The sequence below is a fragment of the Trachurus trachurus genome (assembly GCF_905171665.1).
Source record: "Trachurus trachurus genome assembly, chromosome: 22".
Classification (NCBI taxonomy): Eukaryota; Metazoa; Chordata; class Actinopteri; order Carangiformes; family Carangidae; genus Trachurus; species Trachurus trachurus.
In genome coordinates, this window is record NC_139907.1 from 5424207 (window position 1) to 5449558 (window position 25352).

The 25352-nt window shown below is 41.7% G+C and overlaps 1 protein-coding gene across 1 annotated transcript in view; it reads left to right on the top strand.

Moving 5' to 3' along the window:
* Positions 1 to 6701: 6701 nt before the first annotated feature.
* The window catches only part of rab11fip5a (RAB11 family interacting protein 5a (class I)), a gene marked incomplete at its 5' end in the record, with an annotated part of 31013 nt that continues 12362 nt past the window's right edge, over positions 6702 to 25352 (top strand). The window contains 2 exons of the mRNA XM_083998745.1: positions 6702 to 7117; positions 23507 to 24018. Coding sequence (XP_083854871.1) covers positions 6702 to 7117; positions 23507 to 24018 — 928 coding nt within the window. The remainder of the gene's footprint in view (positions 7118 to 23506; positions 24019 to 25352) is intronic.

The following is a 25352-nucleotide window of genomic DNA, read 5'->3' on the forward strand; positions in this document are numbered from 1 at the left end:
ACCCTCTGAGTTTTTATTTGAGTAAAAACAAAGTCCTTCTAGGCAATATAGAACGTCTCTGGTAAAAAGCAGCAACGTTGCAATACAAAAAAAGCAATAGTTTTGCATTGAAAGTGTCTCTTTTGTACAATTATGTCAACATGATCAACAAAATGTGAAAAAAAATCAAAAATAAATTCATAATAAAGTAGAAAATTGCTTTATTATATTGGATTATTTAACTATGTATATAAACTATTGCATATATATTGCTGGATGGCTTAATATAACACAGTGCTTCTTACTGTAAAGCTCATAATATGCTTTATGAGCTGCATACACAGCTGTAACTTCACTGTGGGACTAAAACAGAGGCAGAAAAGTAAAAGACAAGTAAGTTAGAAAATTCTTGTGGGTCTTATCTGATTTCCAAATGACAATCAAAGTCACAACTGTGTGGGTAAAACCTCAGGGGGCCCTCATAGTCCATGCAAAGCGTGTCAGCCGTTCCTGCACATCCACTGCATTTTGATTTGCATGGGTACAGCGCAAGGATTTTAATGGTGTCACCCAGGTCGCCCCCAGGTCAGGTGCTTTTACTTGTTGTTCACGTGTGTTTTTGTTTTAAGTTAATACATCAGGACACACAGGTTAAAACACAACATTGAGATTTATTTTCTAATGCTGTTTGATACAAGTCTGGACAACCACACGATGCCTGCGTGCTGCCTTCGCTGCACAGGAGGACGCAGCAGTTACACATATCTGGACGTCGACCAACCAAACCTACCTCTTCGCTGCCAAACTCTCAGCTTTCTACAGCCAAAACTTTATCTTGGCACCGCCAAAGAATAAGAATATTTCTGCAGCATCTTCCAAGAAATTCCATGAAACTCAGACTGAACCATTTAGCAAAACATTTTTACTCCCCACATTTCATTTCTTTCAAGTGAAAAAGCTCAAATGAAACCGCCTCCACTGTGAAACCTGCATTCCTGTAGCTGCTGCGAAACTAATTTATTCTCCAGCCTCATTACTGCCTCCACTAATATTAACTTCCAATGAAACGTTATGGACAGATTCCCGGTATCTGAAATAACATGACCACAATGAACAAATTGATTTAGTGTGGGGGTGGTGATAGCCTGGCTGTGAGGGGGTCAAAATGTTAATTTTACTATCGGAAAAAGTTTGGTCTGGTCTGATTCAGTTTCCTCTCTGTGCTTGTGCAGCACATTTTAAAATCCCCTTTTGGAAATGAAAACTATAATGTGAGGACTGAATGAAGTATGTCATCCAATTTACAGGCCGTTAATTTAGTAGTAATGTGAAGAAATTGTCAAGAAAAAACAAGAAAAATGTGTATATAATGACAATTTATAATGTAATTAGTATTTGGGGATCACATAGTGAAATTAAAGCAGAATAAAGAGGGTTGATTGTTACAGGATTAGTTCATAACCTCCCGTACAGGTTGATATAGTAATTTGTTACCTACAGGTTTCTATAGTTTTTCCTGCGGTGGGTGTTTTACCAGAAGCAAATGACAGATGTGGCAACTGCTGGAAATGCCACTGTAGTTTACCCATAGTTGCCTCTCCGCTGCCTGTAAAGTGCGGTGTGCACACACAAAACAAAAGCACAGCAGTAAGAAGAACATGGTAGGAAGAATTTTTGCTCTAATAGATGTCCCATTACCTGTAAAGTGGAGCTCAGTGACTCATCTGAATGGATTATGTAAATGCTTTCCAAAGATACCATAGAATATTACTGCTATTACCTTGTAAGGTGTAACATGACCTTATGCATACATATCATGTATACATACATACAGTTTCTTGAGCTTCTTCCTCTTAAACTTGAGTTTCTTATTCTTCATTATTTACAGCCTGGACACAGCTGAGGTGAAGGGATTGCAGGAATTGCAGAAATACTCCTGTCAGCGTGTGATCTAAATTCCACTTAAATCTTTTTTTATTGGTGTCTGCATGGCCCCAATTTACCAGAAAAGTCCCTCCAATAGTTCTTTGATTCATCTTTATTGGCATAAACATTAACATAAAACTGTACAGTGTGGAGTTTTACATGGATTGTTTTCAATACTTATTTATTTCTCCAAAGGTTTTTAGTTTTGATTTATGATTCATTACCAACAGCTACAATACATAAGCGTTAATCAACACTACTTCTACAACCACAACCTTCTTACAATAAATTCCAAAATAATACTGATGAAAGATTTGAAGCTTTTATCTTACTTGTTATTTACTTATTTTTATCGTACTCGTTTAGTTTGATCTCATTTAAGTCATTATTGACTCAGCTGAAGAAACTGATATTGTTAAACTAAGAAAACTGATACTACGCAGATAACATGTTCTTTCTCTAAGTAAATACTCCAGCATATCATCTGTATGTTTGGTCAGTTATAGTTGACTAAAGGAGCCTATATGCAACCCTATTTAAAACCTTCATGGGCGTATACTCTGGTCTTTGAACAAACAGCGCTGCACCACTGGATGGAAATATGTGTCAAGTGGCCCTGCACGTTGCCACTTCACAGCCAGTCTGTTTCTGTTTACTCAGTCTTTACCTGAGTGGAAAATCTCAAGTGCTTCTGTCAAAATACCCACCAAGAAAGAAAGAAAAGCTTCTCCCCATGTCAACACAAATTGGCCCATAAAGTAAAATTTCTTATGTGGGTGGCAGCAAACCAAAGGTTGGAGTAACGCTTGGCAACCAACTGGCTTAAAGATCCGCTACTAAATGATACTCTGAAGACCTTTAATGACCTCGAGGATGGTGGTCGACGTGTTTCTTCTACAGCTGCTTTAGTAAATCAGCTGTGTCCAATGAGAAGCTTTTTCAAAGTCTGTCATATTGTTATAGTTAATATTTTAATTAATAATTTATGTTCATTTAGCTGTTCAGCATGTTTCTAGTCTTTATGCCAAGCTAAACTAAGATAACCTAAGCACCGGTAGTCTTGCTTTCCAAGTTTTAATATGTTTTATCTGCACAATTTGTCAGTTTGACTTTTATTTTCTTTTTTTAATACAGGTTGATTAATTTATTTAGTAATATGGTCTTTTGTCTGATCCTGTAGCATGGGAACTGAAAGTTACATTTTACAATTCAATTTCTTAGCTTATCATATGAAATCACATTATGTTGTATCATATTTTATTATGTTGTATCATGTTGAGTTGTGTGTTGGATGTCATATCTTATTGTATCATATGGTATAGTATTGTATCATATCAGCAGCTAGGACTAGGACTGCTTTTTCCCTTATGTAACCTAATATATACAGTCTAATCTTTACAGTCTGCAAAAATATATTGTTTTTAAGCTCCATAGCATCAGTGTATTCCACCTGTTAACCAGTAAATATATTTGGTACCTAATAGCATAGCGTCTTTAAGAAATTGTGGCAACCATTTAACTGCTTAAAAGCTGCTGCATTGCTTCCGAACATGCACGTTGTCTGTTTCAGGATCATGTACAGATGGTAGGATATTGGACATAAGCGCAATTTCTTTTTATAAACCAACCAAAAAAATACTTTAAATCAATAGTAAATGAAGAATCTCTTAGGATGTGTCTCAGTAAATAGACTGGGATGTGATGTATGGGTATACAGCAGAGACCGGCCACACTCCTCAGGTCAAGTAGTGACAAATTCCTCACTATTTATTGATTGATTGATACGTAATAAGCTGTGTGCGGCACGGTGCAGCGTTATATCACCAACACCAGCAGCAACATTAAGCCGAGCCCCGGTCCTCGCATCACTCACTCCCGGGCAGACGATGTAAGTGCACCCTACCCCCCACCCCACCCCACCCCCCCGGGCCCTTGGAGGCCTCTCACAGCAGCGGGTCAAATAAATTCAGACAGAGTGAAGGAGTCAAGTCAGCTGGGAGCGAGTTGTTCTCCACCATGACAGCTAGTGAGACGCAAACTGGGGACAAAAACAAAACAAGGAGGAAGGAGACGAGGATGCAACAAAAGAAGCCATTAAGAACAAACACCAACAAAAAAAAAAAAAAGACTTTGCTGGCACAAGTTTATAGTCGACGATGGCAAACAGCTTGACAAATGACACAGAGAAACACAAGGACACTGAAAAAGCAATTAAAACAAGCAGCAAACATAAGGCAGCACTGACACAGAAGTTAGTTTGAACAGAAACTGTCACATCTGTTCTTTTACATAAATGCAGCAAAGTTGACTTAAACTATTTCTTCTTAAATCTTAAAATATGCTATAATCTGTAGTCATGTCATGTATGTTAAAGGTCTGATGGAGTGAAAAAAACTGACAGGATGTGCCAAAAATATCTGGTTTCACAGTTTATCTCGTGGGTCTGTGGTTGAATGAATGTCTCGACCTTTTGATGCTTTTACTTTGGAAAATCCTGCCCACAGCGCTGACTAATAAAACGGTGCCTGGTGTTATAGACGTCACAGATTCATTCCACCACAATGCTCTTTGATTTTTAATTTACACCTTATACAGTAGCTGTTACAGGTCCAATCTGGTGTGTACTTACTTACAGTCTGGGATGCACTGATCCAACATGGCCGCCCCTGGTGTAGATTCTGACACCTCAACACATGATATCAAATAGTATTCTGATAACATTGTTCTGGTGTGTGGTGAGTCCCACTCCTGTAAGGTAGCCTATAGCATGGAAAACCCCATTTACCAAAACCACTGGAGTCATGATGACTGATACGGTACCAAATCAGTTTGTTTGAGTTTTATATTTATCCATTCGATGCATTTCACCGAAGCTGTGTCCAAATGAGTCTTGTTCAAGTTGATCGAGAGTAGAAGTGCCACAGTGTTCAGTTTCGAATTGCACCGGTGCCACAACAACGACGTTTTGCAGGTGCATGAAGTTTGAGTGCAAAGGAAATGAGAGGTGAGAGAGATGACTTCATATAAGTTATTCTAGGTCAGCAGGTAAATTCCCGATGACAGACGGTGTTTGTTCAAGGACCAGAGCGACCAGAAACCTTTCTGTTTTACCGCCACGTTTGTTTTGCCTTTTGCCATTTCAGCTTTTAGATAAAGAAGCACCAATGTGAACTGAGACGGAGAAAATAGAAAGACACCAGAAACGGCAACTAATTCCTCCGTCGGAGACAGCCCGACCTCAGAGCTATAAGAAGCTGTATGTCACTGGACATCCAGCCTCTTAATTCACATCAAAGATTATTGTGCAGGCTAACCTGTGAGCACTGCAGGTGAAACTACATAAACATGAAGCAACACATTGCATGAAAAAGAGTTGTGGTGCTCAATGCAACACTAATGAGTAAACAATTTGGAAATGTGTAGCATATTAACCTCTCTGGTGATGGATCCTGGATGTCAAAGGTCATGATCATCTGTGGAACAGGATAAAAATTGAACTTAAATGAAATATAAAGTTTCAAAAACAGCTGATGAAGACCATGCCATACAGTCAAAAGCTAGTAAGTGGACCTTGGATTGTGGTTGTGGTCGTTGTGTCAATACAACGCCTAACTGTGAGGAAAATTTGTTTTTCCATCAATACATGCAGCCGATTTGAAGCTACAAACATCATTGATGAAGATCATGTAGTGGCGTTGAAAGTCAGTAAGTGGACCTTTAGTTGGCTCTAGTTTGTCAAACCATTCTTCTCATTTTCAAGACAAATCACCTGCTTGTTCAGTGCTGTGCTGCTCAGGTTTCACACAGAAGAGATTTGGATATGCTAACATGGGCTTCAGTGGGAATTATTGGCATTTTTCACAATTTAATGACATAATGCACCAAACAATCAATTGATTATCAAAGGATTATGGATTAATTGAAATTATCTGGGGCAGCAGCACTGTGGGAATGGAGGCAGCCAGTCACCTGCTCTGACTGGTAGTAAACAACAGTCTTAGTTGAAGTTTATTTTGAAATGCAGCCTTGTAACAGCTGTTATGATGTTCAACTGAAGTGTTGTAAGACTTGTAATGTAAGAAACCTCTTTTGCTTTTTATGTGGTGTTGATCAAAGTGTGTTTTTACATCTTGTAAGTGCTGAGGCCTTATCACGGTGTCAGTCATCACAGACTAATACAGACGGATGTTACATTCTTCAGGAGGAGTGGATGTGGATGTGGTTTGGTCGAATAACAGATGTGATGTTAGTTACACCCCACATTCCTGCACAGGCGCGTGTTTGTATTGTAGCCAGAGTCTCCGCGCACGCACAGACGCACGCACGCACACGCGCACGGCACGCACGCACGCAGCCATGTGCAGCAGCAGCAGCAGCAGTGTCGGCGTTCAACTTCCTCGTCCTGCAGAAGAAGAAGGAGGATAGAGGCGTGACGTCGCTGCCCGCAGAGAGGAGAGGAGAGGCCCGTACGGCAGCAGGAGGAGAGACAGGCAGGCTCAGGCTGCTGCCGCTGCCGCAGAGCAGAGCACAGCACAGCGCACTGACTGCTGCGAGACTAAACTACCGGCAACCACGGCAACTTTGCAGAGACAACAACAGACAACAGACACAGACACAGACAGCCATAATGCGGCACCGCCCGCCGACCCGGAGCTGATGTGACTGTGCGCAGCCAGAGCTAAGGGAGGAAGCGGCGGACAGCGGCGACACCTCTCCCCCGGTTTGCCTCGCCTCGTCTCGGCGTGAGCGGCAGGTCGGTCGGTCTGTCTGTCTGGTTGGTGGGTTTTTAGGGGGACATGTCCACGTTAACAGTGGAGGAGGGGGACCTGAGATGGGAACCGACACACGTCCAGGTGACGGTGCTGAGGGGCAGGGGCTTACGGGGCAAGGGCAAGCACGGCACCAGCGACGCGTACACCATCATCCAGCTGGGGAAGGAGAAGTACTCGACCTGCGTGGCGGAGAAGAGCACCGAGCCGGACTGGAGGGAGGAGTGCTCCTTCGAGCTGCAGCCCGGCGCGCTGGACAGGGACAGGGACAGGGACGGGCGGTGCGGCGGAGGAGGAGGAGGAGGAGGACACCCGGTGGGGGGGGCCAACGACCTGGTCCTCACCGTGATGCACCGGGCGCTCATAGGACCGGACGTGTTCCTGGGGCAGGCGGTGATCCCGCTGGAGAAGCTGTTCAGCGAGAGTAGATGCACGAAAAACGAGTAAGTTCAGCTGCTTGTGCATGTCCAAAAAACCCCCCCATGTGTGTGTATGTGTGTATGTGATTAGGCTACAACATGCAGATGAAGCTACTATACTGACCTAAAGCTGCACTCCCCTCTGTTTTAGTCTGTTTTCCCATGTTCAGTGAACTCATCATCAAGGTGTTCCTGTCCTGTGTAGTTGCCATACAGTTTGTTCTTGGACATAAACACAACTGTCAGTTCTGTGATGCTGCATCAGGGCCCTGCAGACACACCCTCCCTCCTCCCACACACACACACTGGGCTACCAAACTAAACTCTGGCCACTACACATCCAACACTAAAAGGCTGAAGGCTTCCCCAGAGCCAGACCTTCTAGAAAGCCAACCATGTCCAACCCCTCCTTCCTCCTTCCTCCTCCTCTTCTGGTTTCCCCCCTCATTAGGTGTTTTGGTGTTGTGGTTGTATTGTTGTGGGTTCTTAAGATGTTATTTCCCAGTTAGCCGATCGCATGACGTACAGCAGAAGGGGGATTAATGCCTGTCCCAATTCCAGGGATTATCTAACAGTTTCATGATCCGAAAGCTCCGAGGTATTTTTAGAATAACATGTTGTTTTACAGAAACAATAAGCCCACCGACTGGACGGAGCACACATGAGGGTCTCGGATGTAAAGAAGCATATACTTTTCCACGCAATCAGATAACTGTTGCTCCCTGTGACACAAGAAGACAGAAATGAACAGTATTCATGCACAACTTTTTGTGTTTATACACTATCTTAATGGTCGTGTCTTAAACTACCCAAGATTCCTTTCAACACCTCCCAGTAAACTGTGAAGTTGTTGCACTCATCTGTTGGCTTGTGGTGCACAAATTTGCACTGATAACTCAAACATTTCTGGTGGCAGCAATGCATGATGGTCAACCGAGGCTGCTGTCAGGAGAAAAAATGGACTTCCAGCTTTTTTTTGGATGTTTATTGGTGGAAAACTGTGACTCCAGAAGGATGCTTTTTCATTTGTTGCTGGTGAGTTAGATAGCAAAACCATTTCCTGCCATCAGACCATGATGACACGCGATGGCACTTTGTTTATATTCACTCTGACAATTGTGCCAGAAGCTAAATTACTTTTTTTTTCTCCAACTACATCTGATCTGATCTCCTGAAACTTAAAGGGATAGTTCAACATTTTGGCAAATTGGCCCATTGCCATAATCGCTATAGTCATAGCGGTAGGTTCGTTACCTTTATTTGTCGGTGCAAGCTTTACGTTACGTTACAAGACAGAGTTGTTTTAGAGGTAAATACAGAGACTGCTTGCTGAAAAACTGTCGCGCGCATCAGTGGTTTTGCATGAATTTGCCTCTGAAACTACTCTGTCTCGTAACTTTCTGTTATTATCTCATAGCATGGTGAATGTGCAGGTCACAACACCAGAGCGTTTTGGAGTTGTTGGACTGTGTATTTGATGAGTTTGATGAGGGAAACCAAGACATCCCATGACCCTCCATAGTGTAGCTCTGAGCAGCTCACGGCTCTGCTCCGCCGTTCTAAAAATAGCTTGCACCGACAAATAAAGATAATGAACCTACTCCTAAAACTATAGGGATTATGGCCATAATATATGGGCCAATTTGCCAAAATGTTGAACTATCCCTTTAACTTGAAGTTAATTTTCAGGTGGATTTATCCCTAATCCCCACAGTGATACTCAGAGTCAGTACTGTACATGATCTCAAACATCCTCCTTCATTTTCCTGTTGACTGAGCACAGTCAAGTTTCTGTGGCCTTTTATGGCAGTTTGATAGACGTCGACCAGCACCACCACCGGTCGTCCACCTGACCGTGCTCTCACTCACGCAGCCTATAACCCGCTGCATGAATATGAGATGAAAGGGGAACCAGTCTCCTCCAATCGGCCCCTTGTTGGAGCTGGTGGTCACTTGAAGGTTAGAGTCGGCCGTGTGGTGGTGGTGGTGGTGATGTGTCAGCAGTTCGGCGCCCTGTTACATTCATTGTCTCCACGTGGTATTCATTAAAACTGTCAGCAACACTTCACACACTCCGGGCACAGCTGTTTCCATGCTACTTGATGCTTAAGCTAAAGTATAATATAGTAAAGGAATAGTAAAAGTTTAATATTAACTTCTCTACACTCAGCCACAAGCCCACTGGTTCTTATATTTAAAATAAAATTACATGAACCAGCCGGTAAGCTCTATAGTTTTTAGCAGACATCACTCAAACAGAATTAAATAGTACATTTACAGTGGTTGACTTGCTGTATATGAATATAACCAGTCAGATCATTTCAAAACAAAAGCTCCAGGATATCCACTCGCAATTTAATTTCCCAATAAACTCTGATTTTTGATTGCGAAGTCAAGGTTTTATGTGACATCAGATCATTGCAGATTTTCATGTTTCAGAGTTGTAAACAAATGGAAAACAGATTCAATATTGTTAATCAGATTACAGGAACAGACTCCTCAAGTCTAACATTATATTAGATTTAGGGAATTGTTATTCAACTGTTGTCGGTGGGAAGATGTTTGTGACCTGACAGTGATGTTTCTCATACAATAATATCTATTTTTAAAGTTTCCCAACATAGGCCCGTCTTTAGCTAACCTGCTGGTCTGGTCAAACCAACCAAACCATTATAATATAATATTTTTGGCATGACTTTAAAGTGTTTTCTACAGAACTTGCCAACATCAACCTTCTCAAGTGTTTTAGTTAAGCATTAAAGTTTTTCAATATAACAAGGATTAAAACCTAAATTAAATATGGCATTAAGTGAATGAAGACATACAGTAATAGACCAGAGAATTAAGACTTAAAGGAACGCACTGACTCTATTTTATTATTATTATCATGCGTAAAATGGAAATGTCTTCTTTGAATTGAAGAACCAAATAAAACACATGAGCACAACAGGATATGACCAACACAGTGCTGAACAAACTTGTGCAATGAGAAAAGAGAAATGATCAAAGCTCCACGGGACAGTGAGTCTCCAGTAAACGGGAGCGTTTGGAGTTCAACACTGTGACATTTAGTCATAGTGGAATCATATTTTTATGATATGATCACATTTATTTACAAAAACTCTGTTGTCCAAAGTCATATTATGACATTTTTAATCAGGAAGAGGAGTTTTATCTGATGTAATGCCCAACAGGACAAACACTAGTTTGATTTGAGTTGATTTCTTGACACTGGGAGCTGCCATTGACAACTAAAGGTCCTCTTATTCACTTATTGTGAAGCTTTCAACAGTATCACACTTTGAAAAGCCAATGTGGATGAGTCGATCTTTGAATCATGGAAAGTTTGAGCTTCCAAAAAGTTAACCTACCGTATGATGATGTCTGTGTGTGATATGGTTGAAAGCCCAAGAAGAAAAAAACAAATAAGTGGTGCTTGCACGGAGTTAACATCGTCATCAATTTGACTACTTTGCATGTGAAATGCAGTGACGTGCGATGTAAACAAAGCATTCAAGTCCAGTGTACAATCAGACATAGTCATGACTCAGCAATAAATCTTCATTCAGATTAAAAATATCTTTTTCCAAAGCGTCCTGTTCAAGCAAGTCAGAAATAACTACAAGTGACAAACAACACGAGACAGCAGCACAGAATGTGCCGCAGACACCGAATTAGACTGAAATGTGATTTTAACATTTCTAAGTAAAACATCCAAGATAAGGAGCCTGAGACAATGAGATCGTTCTTCTTCCTTATTTACAGGCTGTGAACCGGATGGAGACAAAACAGCACATGACCACACAGTTGTAATGTTGTGGTGCATTTTCACTTTAGGATGATTGGTGGTTTTTGGGCTTTTCACAGCAGCAGCAGCAGCAGCAGCAGCACTCTCTCCTAAGTGAAGCTTCGTGATTTGTGTTATCTTGTGGCTGAGTAATAATGAGTTGTTGAAGGTTCTCATTTTGTTTAAGACAGGCTTTATTTGCATGGTGATAAAGGAAGAAGAGGAGGAGGAGGAGGAGGAGTGATGGATGGAGGCAGTAAAATCTGATAATAGGAAAAAACGCAGAAAAGAATAAGTGCGATCAATAAAGCAGCTGAGGTGAGACTGAGGGAAGAAAACGAGGAGAAACAAAGTCACTTCACACACAGATGATCTTTCATTTAAAAAAACGCACAATAAACTGCAGTCACTGGGGTTTTCTGTGACAGCAGTGTCACGTATATTACTGCAGAGGTCGAGGGCCGAGGCGTGTGAGGGGCCAGAGCTCTGCCAAGACTCTTTGAGTTTACAATTTCTAATATTTCTAAAGGCCTTTAGGGGAGGTGGAGGCTTCACGGTGATGTAGTGCTCGCAGGTCGTAGATTTCAGCTACAACGGAGACATGGCAGGTCCTTTTCTTCTGAACCTCTGACTGATTTTTATTCTCTCCAGGATTCATCAAGTTTCCATACAGCGTACTTCTGAATCAGCATGTTCCCGTCACAGTCGCTGGAAATGAAAGAGCAGGTTTAAAATGTGGCTGTGGTTACGTCGTAGGAGGAGGTTGTAACAGGCCGAGATAGTTAAAAAAAAGTCCCAGGTGACAAATTTAGACTTAAAAAGAAAAAGAAAAATGAAAACCTTGCAGTTTGACTTTAACTTTAATACGATGTAGCCTACAGCTGAAAGTTATGAGTATTTCAATTTTCAATGAATCTGCAGGACTGGCGGCTTGATTTAGGTCTGTCCTCCCCCTGCCTTACTGTATGTCAGCTGGGATTGGCTTATTATGTGGTACAGATGGATTTAACATGGATTGATCAACTACTAGTTCAGTCTTAAGTTGTGGTGTGTCGGCTACAAAGTGATGCTATTCAATTTATGTTTGTAAGTTGTTTTGGTTGGAAAATGACTAAAACGATCCTTTGATTGTATAAAATACAGTGAAGACCAATTTGCCAGTCACCTAATCACTTAATAGACTGATAACTTCACCTGGACTTGAGGCTTTTGAGTTGGACCAACTGTCATCAGCCTCTCCCAAACCAAAAACATAAAAATGTTGGCTAACTGGCTAACTGCCTCCAGGTGTGACCTGTAGGCTATGTTAGGTCAGTGGTTCCCAACCTTTTTTGGCTCGTGACCCCAATTTGACATCACAGATTTCTGGCGACCCCTGATCACATGCAGTCGTGATCGTGGCCGTCAATCATGTGTGAGCTCAGATATTTTTATATGCTGCATTTTATTTGAACTCGATTTATATATGAAAAAGTGAAAGAATAGAAAACACTTGTTTAAGATTGTGTGTGGTGTTTTTAATCATAATTAAAAAGAGTAATAATTAGTTAAAAGATTATTTTTATCAGTAATTTTTTAATTACTAGACATTTCAGGTGACCCCATTTGAATTCCAGGCGACCCCACGTAGGGTCCCGACCCCAAGGTTGAAAAACACTGTGTTAGGTTCTTCGCTATTCCTACTATTATTACCACTATTAAAACCAACAGTTGGTCTTCAAATACAAATTATAGCATTTCTGCGGAGCTAGCTCAGACTTGAGGCCTGTTTAAACTTAAAACAGTGACTTTCTCCTTGCAGAAATGATTTGACAAAAAAAGAAAAAAACATTTGAGATAATTGGTAAATCATTCCTGTTCCTAAAAATCCAAACATTGGCCATTTCACGCTGTGGGGAGTTGCTGCTTTTCTGGATTTTTTTATGATGTAACAACAATGACATTTTTCTTTGTTGATTGTTCTTTGAGCAATTTGGAGTGACTATCTACAGATGGCTGCACAAATGTGAAGGCAGTTTTTCCTACTTTGTGACATTTTCCAAACCTAACAGTTTATTGAATATTATCATGACTTGTTGTACCTTTGTGAATGACGACATACAAGTCTTTTCTGGCACAGTTTAGCCAAACAAATGAGCAGCAACAGCAAAACAAACACATGGATGCTTGATTTGAAACATGTCCCAACATGTCTGATGATCTTCTTGATGATCATCAATTGCTGCATCAGATGAAGTCAAAAAGACAGCTGTCGTGTTCTGGGAGAGGAAGCAGTGACCGTGATGAATTTGCATGTTGAACTAGAGTAGAGCAGATTCCTGGTAAGGTGGGCGTTATGGTGAATTCCCCCTGAAGGGTCTCTCTCTGTCAGGAGGAAGCTACAGTACAAAAAGCACAGTGAGATTAGCATGCATAGCAACCATCCCATCATGATACGAGCAAAATATTAATTAATTTCCCAATGCTTTTTTAGCTGAGTGTTAACCTTTTCCTACAGTTTCCTTCATAATCAAGTTGCTTCCCGTGAGGATTAATTAAAAAATGTACGTAGCTCTTTTCTGCTGCACTGGATTTTTCATATCATGAGGTTAGATGTAAAAAAAATCTCACAGCCTGTTCTTTTCTATTTTTTGTCTTGTTGTCTTTTTGTATCTCCTGTCATGTTGTCTGCCCATAGAAACCGAAGCTGTGATGTTGTTGTGTAAGGCCTGAGCGATACTGAGGCAGGACTCAGAGCTGAACCTCCATCTGCTGAGTGAAGCAGAAGGACTGCGAGGGTGTGTGTGTGTGTGTGTGTGTGTGTGTGTGTGTGTGTGTGTGTGTGTGTGTGTGTGTGATGTACATCTAGAAAAATCCTCTGCTATCAGCCAACAGACTTTCAGTGGCTGCAGCCAAGAGAGACAGAGAGAGAGAGAGAGTGTAGTCTAATGGACATTTTATAATACTGTTACATAACGGCACAACCTGACCAGTCATCCTGTGTGGGGGAATCTATCTATCAGGTTAACTTCAGTCAGCGTTTACACCGTTTTGCTATATATACTGAGTCATGTAGAGGTGTGTGTTGTTGCATCACACATCTGAAAGGTACACTGAGGTGAGGACTTAAGGTAAATACCTTTCCACCAGCGCTATTAGCAAACCACAACGGCCCGAAGAGGCACACACACACACTCGTTTCCAAATCTAGGTCACTGTGACACAGCAGCCTGAACTGCCTTTGTCTCGGTCTGCTCCTGTGGGCACTCTGTGTTTCTCTTAGCTCCAAGCGGCTAGCCTAGATGCTAACTGAAGCAAGGCAAACACCATGGGATGATACAGTAGCCACTTAGCAGAAATGATTGGTTTAGTAAGTGAGCATATCAAGTGACTCATAAGAGGATACTAGCAACACCTGGACCACCTCTTCATCTGTTTAAGGGATAGTTCAACATTTTGGCAAATTCACCCATTGCCATAATCCCTATAGTCATAGAGGTAGGTTAATTATCTTTAATTGTCGGTGCATGTTGTTTTGAGATCGGCGGGGCAGAGGCGCAAGCTGCTCAGGTAACGGTACATACAGTAGTCCCCTGTCCCTCATCAAACTCATCAAATACACAATCCAACAACTCCAAAACGCTCTGGTGGACAAGTTGTGACCTGCACATTCACCACGCTATGATATAATTATGTAACATTACGAGACAGAGTTGTTTAAGAGACAAATGCAGCCAGAACTACATTCCAGACACAGCTGCTGGGCGGAGAGATTTCAAAAGCAAGTAGTTCAGAGTATTTGCTTCATGTGTTGTAATGTTACATAACTACACATGATTATCTCATAGCGTGGTGAATGTGCAGGTCACAACTTGTCCACCAGAGCGTTTTGGAGTTGTTGGATTGTGTATTTGATGAGTTTGATGAGGGACAGGGGACCTGTACCATTCACCTCCATTGTGTTCACTGAGCAGCTCACGTCTCTGCCCTGCAGATCTCAAAACAACATGCACCGATAATTAAAGGTAATGAACCTACTGCTATGACGATAGGGATTATGGCAATGGGTGAATTTGCCAAAAATGTTGAACTATCCCTTTAATGCTTACCTTGTTTGTATCTGTTTATTTTCAACAAATTGTAATGCAACTAACATCTCAGGGCACATCACATATGTATTATGTATTATTGATGTGTTGAGTCTATATTCAATACTTCTAGTCTGATTTAACTTTAGATTGACTCGTCATTTAGGAGGTTTATCTGCTGCTCAGACAGAGACCTACGGTGCATTCACAGTCTGTCGTTGGCCTGGTTTTGCTGCTTTTTGCTGACAGAAGCATTTGGACACGGTGTTCACAGGGATCTGCAGGAGCTAGCTGCATGGCCTTGGAGCTGGAGAATAAGAAGTAACATCCAATAGAAAGTTGATTGTTTGTTGCCGCCTTGTTCCTCAGGATGCTGCTGATCTACTTTTGCTCGCTGACTCATTTCACTGTTGGGTAAACAACAACCATGACCCACCTAACCAATCTAAACGTTCAGCCCTGCAACAACATGACAGTAATGAGTACGTAATATTTATTATCAGGTATTTTCGGTGTCTGAAAATTGCTTTATAATCTCGTCATGGAAGCTTCATGAGAAAAGTTTATGATCTCACAATGTGATCACAGGGAAAATATCCTGTCAGCGTAACAACTCGTCACATATTTTGCCGTGCTCATGAAAAATAGACGAGTTGTTACGCTGACAGGATATTTTCCCTGTGATCACATTGTGAGATCATAAACTTTTCTCATCATCCATTCATCATGATATTTGTTATATCCCAACAAAACAGGCCCATAGGCTTCAGGTAGAAACTGTAATTAACTGTGTTGCAGACCTCAATCAACGTATGGACTTGGTGAGTTCTGCTCCAGTAAACTGCCCCCCACCCCCCCCACCCCCTCTCTCCCTGATGATGATGTGTGGTTTGTTCTTTAGACACAGTGCAGGGTTGTGTGAAAGCATGACGGTGAGGTTATAGAGCTCATCGCATCCAGATGTGGAATGTGGTCTGGGACTCGCAGCAGCCCCGTCTGCTGGTTCTGCTGAGGAGGCAGGAATCCAGGCCACGGCACCAGCCTTTACCCACAATGCTCCTGGAGGAGCTGTTGGCCTAATTCACAGAGAGCGATGATGTGACAGGAAGTGTCCACTTTCTTGGTTTGGTAGCTCAGATGAAACGGCGCCGTTTTCCTGTTGAATCGCTGTTGTTGTTGTTGAGCATCTTTCCCTGTCGTGGCGACTTAAAGAGGAACGATGCAGGATTTTTACCATAACTATGCTACATTTTTACCTTCATTAACCAGCTCCAGAGTCCTAGTGCTGGTTAAATAACTGACTTGTAACTAGTTCCAGGGAGAATGGAGGCTCTCTGCCTTCCACCTCGCGTCTCTTGGCTGAAAACCAACCTTGTAAGATCAGAGCCTCCGACCCGCCACACAAACGTGCCCCGTAACCCATAATCTCTTGTTTATGACAGATAAGACTACACAAATATACATGTTATCCACCGCTCCATGGGTTGCTTTCTTATCGGCTTTGTTGTAAACAAATGCACATGGCCCAGAGGAGGGTTAGCAACACAGCAGAAAAGCGAGCAGACTTGCATAGTTCACCTTTAAAGGGACAACGAGGAGTTTTGGAAAGCAAAGTGTTTTCATACTACATTTACCATGAGCCTCCGCGTGCACGGTGAAATTCTTGGATCGGCGCAAGACGGACATCTTGCCAAGAATGTTTTCATTCATCAAGAAGTAAAGTCAGAGGTTCGAAGACGATCAGATACTGTCGTAGTTCCGACCATAAACGGCAATTTGGCGGCGTTATTCTCATGACCCGCCGGACAGCGTCCGTAAGGAAACGCTGGTCGGCTTGCCCAGCGTTTCCGCCATTAATTAAAATAACAAAATAACGATAGAGACAAAACGATATATTTATTGAGTAAATGGGTAACGTAGATTTATCCACATAAATGTGAGACTTTTTTATGACACAAACTCCTTGTTGTCCCTTTAAGTTACGAGTAACGTGGATTCTGCACACTTGGCATGTTAAATTGGCAGCAGGAGCCGTCATGGAGTGTCTGCTCAGCCCGACTAAAAACACATTTCAGTTTATTAAATACTAATGTTTGTGTTTGTGGGTCAAACCTATCTTTGGATTCTTGTGGCCACGCTGTTTGCAGTATGAGGACGTCGTCTTCCTGCATAGCTAGCTACATTCATATGAAATGACGTGTGTGGATCAGTGTTTTAAATCAACATATTATTACTTTGATATTTTCTTAACTGCTCCTAAAATCTGCAGACAGATTGTGATCAGATTCAATCAGATTATCACTGAGACAGTCTGTGTTTTTATTTTTCTATGCCTGACTGGTAAAGAATCTAGATTGTGGCTCTGTGCATGTTTTGATCCAAGTTGAATTTGTTTTAGATCACTGCACTGGGAGCATCACAGCTCATCACCTGCAAAACAATCCCCATCTGCCTCAGCTTTTGTTTGTGTTTAGGGCTAAGTCGTCATGCTAACATGCAAAACTACTGTAAGATAGTGACCATGATACCTGTTAAACGAGTGCCTCACAGCTGCTGCATGTCCAGTGGTGAAGACTGTGACCTCTGACCTCTCTGCTGAAGGGAAAGTGGCTCTCAGACCAGTGTAACCTTAAATACCAATATATTTGTTGAGTAAAGTGTTAAGTTCCACAGAACTGACACAGATCCTTTGCCCTCGGCTCCAGTTTTACTCGAGTCTCTTGTGTCTCTGGCTCAGACTCACAAATCCCCTCAGAGACTCAGAACATTGCAGGATAAAATAGGTTGATAGCCTACTTGTCTTGTAATTGCAGCCCCGGTCCTGCCGTTACCGCTGGTTTCCAGTAGATGTATACTGTATATTGTACTCTGTAAGCTGAGGCCCACGGAGGAGAAAACCTTCCTACAGTGTCTGCCTAGTGCCTAATCCTCCGTGGATCAGGGAGCAGGCCTGAGATGAGGAGATGGTGTCACACTGGGACGGGGTGGAGTGTTGTGATTTCCTGTTTTCGCGAGATGAGGAAGCAGATACGCTGCTATGCTCTGCAGCTCAGGAATGGGATTGTTTATGAAAATGATTAAAAAAAAGAGAAAAGAAAATATGTACAGACTCCTGCAAATTCCAAAAGAGCAGCCAGAACATTTTGGTTTTGACGATTTTTTGTTCACTGTCTGTCACCGGTGGATGTTTATAACTCAAAGTGCAGTACAGTCATGACAGCGGCCCAGGCGTCTGTGTGGGACGATGCTTTGGGGAAACTGGGTCCTCCTCTGTTACAGACTGTGCTCTCTCTGCCTCACTACGTGGGTTTTAAAATGTAGGCTGCTGCTGCTGCTGCCTTCTGCTGCTGCTGCTGATTTCTTCGCTGTTGCAGTTTCTGTATTTAGCCCTCGTGTGTGTTACGTTCACTTTTTTTTGTTGTTGTCAGACTTATTCATGCGTTACACGACCCCCACAAGCCCGGGCTGCACACGTGCGTAGATGAACCCTCTATATAACTTGTTTTTGCATCGTCTTCAAAAACACAAGACGGTCGGCCAAGCGTATCACGGAAATAACTCTTGAAATGTTTTCGCTCAGCAGAAGTTGTTGTTCTTCCCCCCCCTCTATTGTTTTATAGCAGCTGCTCTGATAGAATTCAGTCGACAAAAAAACAACAACTAAAAAAACACAAAAATCTGATAGACCAATGCAGGTTTTTCTTGCTGGCAGGTGAGCAGAGCATCCTGAAATCAATGATGACGGTGGCAGTAGTAGCAGCGTTGACGTCTGCAGAGGAAAACCCTCACAGAGCCATAACCCCCCCCCCATCCCGCTGCTGTGTTTGGAATGTGAGCTCCACCTTGGCCGCAGGGTGTTGGCCGCCGTGTCGGGAGGAGGACGGGCAGCTACTATTGTTGGAGCATCGATGTGAAACTCGAGTCCACGCCTACAGCAGCGCCGGTGTCCAGTTTTAGTCAGAGGAGGAACCTAGAGACAGAAAAAAAACAAAAAAGAATCTGTGCTGCTCTTTACAAAATGAAAACAGGCAGGTTTAAAGGGATAGTTTGACATTTTGGCAAATTGGCCCATTGCCGTAATCGCTGTAGTCATAGCGGTAGGTTCGTTACCTTTATTTGTCGGTGCAAGCTATTTTTAGAATGGCGGAGCAGAGCCGTGAGCTGCTCAGAGCTACGCTACGGAGGCTAATGGGATTTCTTGGTTTCTCTCATCAAACTCATCAAATACACAATCCAACAACTCCACAACGCTCTGGTGGACAAGTTGTGACCTGCACATTCACCACGCTATGAGATAATAACAGAACGTTACCAGACAGAGTTGTTTTAGAGGGAAATACATGAAGTTTCTCAGCAAGCAGTCTGAGAAAGTTACAGAGTTACATTATTATCTCATAGTGTGGTGAATGTGCAGGTCACAACTTGTCCACCAGAGCGTTGTGGAGTTGTTGGATTGTGTATTTGATGAGTTTGATGAGGGAAACCAAGAAATCCCATGAGCCTCCGTAGCGTAGCTCTGAGCAGCTCGCGGCTCTTCTCCGCCGTTCTAAAAATAGCTTGCACCGACAAATAAAGGTAACGAACCTACTGCTATGACTATAGGGATTATGGCAATGGGTGGCAATTTGCCAAAATGTTGAACTATCCCTTTAAAGGTGTGTCTACTCTACACACTGCTTCACTTCTAATCTGCTAACAGGATTTGATTTGATGAACTCACCCGGATTACCTGGATTATTTCCCACAGGTTGCACTTGTGTGTTGCTCCTCCTCCTCCTCCTCCTCCTATTGTGTGAATGGTATCTGGATTTTATTAATGAAAGCTACTTAACACTCCCCGCGTGAGCTCGTGTGGCACATTCCCACTGTCCTTTTGTGAGATGTTGATGTGTTTTTTGTTTTTCATGCGGCTATAAAAAGCTGCAGCTCCACCTGCTTCTTGTTTCTGAGTCTCTCAGACAGTTGTAATTGAAGGAGTTGGTTTGTTGACTTGATTGTTTTCTCTGGAATTCTCCTCATGTTTGTCGGGGCCGGACTTGAGGTCAGTGGGAGGAGGAGGATGATGATGGTGATGATAGTTATTACATAACAGCCTGTGCGGTGAATTATATGACTTGTGTTTTTTCTTCTCTGCAGCCCACAATTACACCACTATTTTAGCCACTCGTCTCTATTCCCACGTTTCCAAACAGACAAACATCTGAATCCAAAGTTTTGCTTTTTTTTCCATTCTTGAGCTCTTTTTCATCCTTTTTCCAACACAAGCAGCCAAAAGTCTGACTGATTATTTTCTCAACTTACAGCTGAAGCTCTCAAGAATCCTGAATCCATATAAAACAACTCAGATAACTAAAATATATATACAAAACTTTATCTCTGTCCAATATATATTACAAAATTATCCAAAAGTACATTTTTTATCAGCTTCATTAAAAGTATGAGGTTAATGTGAATGTGGTGCAGCAAGCCATTAGCATCATTACATTAGCATCTTATTGTAGTGTGCTATTAGATGTTATGTTCAAATTTAGCTGTAGCTGGGTCACATGCACAGGTCCTCTTTTTTATTTTTTATTTGTATGAATGTGAGTGTGAATATAAAAATAATATACGGCTTTGAGTGTGATAACACCCCAACAGTCGCATGCTCAGTCGCTAAAACTCAAAATGTAATGGCTGCTGCCTGTGAACAAGCTGTTATTGAAGTTTCTGATTTTTCTTTTTTTTGCAAACCAAGCTAAGAGGAGTTTATTTTTCAGTTTTAGGTACTTTCTAGTGTTTCTTGTTTCCTGTCCAAACGCTGTGTGGGATAAACGGAACGAGCACAGAGCAGAGAAAGCAGCTGCAGCTTTTATTGAACCGAGTTTTTTGGGCTGCGACTTGTGTTTCTGCTCAGTCATACTGTGGGTTTACACTACAAGAAGAAGGGGATCTTGCGGCGGGGAGGGTGGGAAAGAAAAGCTCTGTTGTCTAAGATAGCAGCAGTTACTGTGTGAGGTTCCTTTCGCACCTCAATAGGTTTCCTCTTCTCAGTCTGTTCTTTCATGTCGAAGCTTTCATGTCCCGTCTTTTCTGTTTAAACCTCCGTTTCTTGTAATTTTTCACTTTTGACGTTCGGCGACGTGACACTTGACGCTACTGAACAAGACCTTTTTACCTTTTCAAACTCTCTGACATCCTGTTCTATATTTGTGCAATAATTTCTGCATCTTCTACATTTACATATCTGTAGTCTTATCCGAGTTTCACAACCACCAGCTGCGATTAAAACATTTGCATGTAATTGTGCCTCAACTTGTCACTGATACCAGCGACATTTATGATGTGTATATTACTCAGTTTAGTCATGACCTCTGGCTTTTTTGTAATTTCTATGTATTTTAGATCATTTATAGTGATTGTTTTTCACTTTTAACAGCATATTATGTCATATTTTGGTGAATCTGCTTCATTCAAAGTCAATTTGGAGCCTGGGTGTCATGTGAAACTATATATAAAACTGCACAAAATCAAAAAAACTATTGATAAACTTACGTCTCTCAGCCTCACAGTTGATTCTATTATACACGAACAACAAAGAGGCAGTGTGGTGGAGGTGCGAGGTGAAAATAGCTCAGCAGCACAGGAAGCCAGAAAATAAAAGCAGGTCTTGGTTTCGGGGCCTATTTGTCTGTCATCCTCCCTGCGCGGAGAACTTCCCGTTGGCAGCACCAAGTGTCAGAAACACATGTTAACTGGGGGATTTTTCTCACTCATATGGTGTGTGTGTGTGTGTGTTTCTTGCAGTCACAACAGAGCAGATGAGACTTTCCCATGAGTCAGGGTGAGGTGAGGCTGTTGGCGCCGACCCACCCACGGGGTAAACAGCATTTCTAAGAAGAACTGCTGCTGCTCGATACCCGTCCTGTAAAAAAAAAAAAAAAAAAAAGGTCTTTGCTGTTGAGCCGCTGTGTGACCGACCGGCTCTCAGTCAAACTGTCACATTAATGTAGGACACACACTATGAAATCAGACATGAGCCATTGTTTTACTGCACTGTTGTTGCTGCTGCTTAAGGTCCCAAAAACAAAAGGCCTCCTCAAGGTATTGTGGGATGTCCGGCGGCCACACACAGCTTTGTGTTATTAGTAGGACACACACACACACACACACACACACACACACACACACACACACACACACACACACACACACACACACACACACACACACACACACATAGAGTTTAACCCCATTCATGATGACAATGCAGTCTTTCACATTACTTCATGACCCCACTCCAAACTGAAGTAATAAGTGAAGCTCTCATGAAACCAGTCTTACACTAGGTTTTTAGGTTTTTGTGAATATAAAAAAATCACAAGAAAAAATGTGTAAATTTGCAATTTAATACAAAAACTCAGCAGAGCAGCAGACATGTTTTCAAAATCACACTTTTCGTCCCTGTTGGCTCATTATTTAAGCTCAACTGCTCTAAATGTGTCTCTTCAATTTGTCACTGTGCTGCTGTTTCTTCACTGAGAAACACTGAACTCTCCCTGATAACAGAATAATCCTAAATCAGCCTTTTGAATTGTTTGGGCTTTGTTTTTTAGAAATCAATGGGACATGTTTAAGGGGATAATTCAATATTTTGGCAAATTGGCCCATTGCCATAATCATAGCAGTTACCTTTATTTGTCAGTGCAAGCTATTTTTAGAACGGCGGAGCAGAGCAGTGAGCTGCTCAGAGCTACGCTACGGAGGCTAATGGGATTTCTTGGTGTCCCTCATCAAACTCATCAAATACACAATCCAACAACTATTATTCACATTAATAGTGTATTGCTTTTCCTATTTAAACAACACAGTTTCGTGGGACCGGTTGACATAACTCAGTTAAGTAAAACCAACATTTCATTTCTTAAGAGTGAATGGAGGTGAACGGTACAGGTCCCCTGTCTCTCATCAAACTCATCAAATACACAATCCAACAACTCCTAAAGGCTCTGGTGGACAAGTTGTGACCTGCACATTCACCACGCTATGAGATAATAACACAACGTTACCAGACAGAGTTGTTTTAGAGGTAAATTCATGCAAAACCGCTGATGCGTGTTGCCTTCAGGGACAGTTTTTCAGCAAGCAGTCTCTGCATTTACCTCTAAAACAACTCTGTCTTGTGTGTTTATAAATGACAGTGGCACGGCCGCCCTACTCACTGTACCTGTACATGTTTGATTTATGAACATGTGTATTATTTGAATAGCTTAGTTAGTAGTGAATGTACTATAACAAAGAATGTTTATACATGGCACTAGGCCGTTTTTTTTTTTAGTTCTTTTAGTTTTCTGCAGCTGTTAGAGGTTCAATAGATGAATTTTAGGCCTTTAATGTATAATTTAGTTCAAATTTAGGCAAAACTTTTACTTAAAAGCAGAAAATCCTCTTATTAGGGAAGCTGGAAGTAGAAATTATCTACATTTCTGCTCCATAAATGGCTCCAACTGTGAGATAGTCCAATAATCAGAATCATTGCTGTTTAACCATCATGTGGATGTGTCTTTTTCTCTGTTCCAGGTGGTACAGACTCAACTCCAAAACAGGCAAGAAGGAGAAGGAGCGAGGAGACATCCAGGTCACCATCCAGTTCACGCGGGACAACCTGACGGCCAGCATGTTCGACCTGGTCATGAAGGACAAGGGCGCCTCAACCTTCACCAAGCTGAAGGAGCGCATGAGGGGGAAGAAGAGAGCCAGCGACGAGGACTCCCAGTCGGCCGTCGAGCCCAGCGGGTACGGCTCCTTGACCCGGGTGCGGCAGCGGTTGCCGAGCGACGGGGGCGGCGAGGAGGACTACGAGGACGACGAGGGGGGCGAGGCCCGGCGGAGCAAGATGAGGACCTTCTTCCTGAGAGGGAAGCTGAGGAAGTCGTCGGACACTCGCTCCAGCACGTCGCTGGGCTCGGAGAGCAGCGAGTCGTCGTCGCGGGGCGGCAGCCTCAGCCCCACGGCCGGCATCAGCGTGGTGGTGTCGGACCTCTCCAACTCGCCTAGCAACAGCAGCAACCTGACGGTGGACAACAGCCCAGGTGAGGAGGACAGGCTGCCTCCCAGCTTCCTGAGGAAGATTTACACTGCAAAAAATCTAAATCTTATGAGAATATTTGTCTTATTTCTTGTCAAAATGTTTCATTTCTAGTCAAAACTAATCTCTTTCCACTTAAAATAAGACTCATCACCTAAAAATGATCTTGTTTTTAGATAATTTTCACTTGTTTCAAACAAACCTTCACTTGAAATAAGTAGAAAAATCTGCCAGTGAAAGGAAGAATTTTGTGCTTGTAATAAGAAAAACTTGCTCCACTATCAGATTTTTCGACTTATTTCAAGTGAAAATATGCTTGAAAGAAGTAAAAAGTGTCTAAAAACAAGCTACTTTTTATGTGACGAGTCTTATTTTGAGTATTATTTGATTTGTTTTGACTAGAAATAAGACAAATATTCTTGGTAAGATTTTTTGTTTTTGCAGTGTAATTATTAAACTTACTGCACATTTAGTCCAGTGGTAGATTTTAGTTTCACAGACATCCAGTCATTTATCATTTTCATCAGATGTATCAAAGAAGTAACACAGGACTGCAAGCGCAAGATGAATTCCTTGTTTTTTATGGCAACAAACACGTGGACGACAATTTTAAAGAACTGTGAACATCGCCCACCTGCGGAGGGTAAAACAACTTTGATTATTTAACTTTATTTAAAGTCGAAAATCCCTCAGAAAAACATTGAGCTGATAAAAAAACAATAACAGCACAAGATAAAACTAGAACAATCAATCAGAACAAACAAATAAATACAGTTCATAAGCAACAGAACAACAAAATCAATTAAATTAAAGCCAGGACAAACAGAAGTGAAAAGATTTGAGATTATGAATTTAAAATTGCCACCACGAGTTACAAACAAATTAATTTTTAAAGTGTTTTGGAGTGAGTTTCAGGTGGAAGGTGAGAGGGCGACAAAATACTAAACACTATATTGCTACAAATGGGTTAAAAAGGGCTTCACCTATAAATTACTTACATTATCTTATTGAAGTATTGTGTAAAGTGAGATCTTAAAAGTTTGGGCTGTAAATTGTCAGGACATTGTAAAATATACTCATACTATTTCTCAGTCCAACGTTAATTCTAGCAATATTTTACTTTGTTTATTGATTTTTGATGATTTGAATAGACAACAAACAATCTCAGTAACACAACTTTCCCTCCCCTTCGCAATCAACATTCTCGGACTACAAAGTATAAAAATAAATAAAATACATCATAATTTTAATAGATATACATTAAATAAATAATAAATATTATTAGTTTGCATGAATACAAACTTATACACAGGGAAATTAAATACAATATACATACCC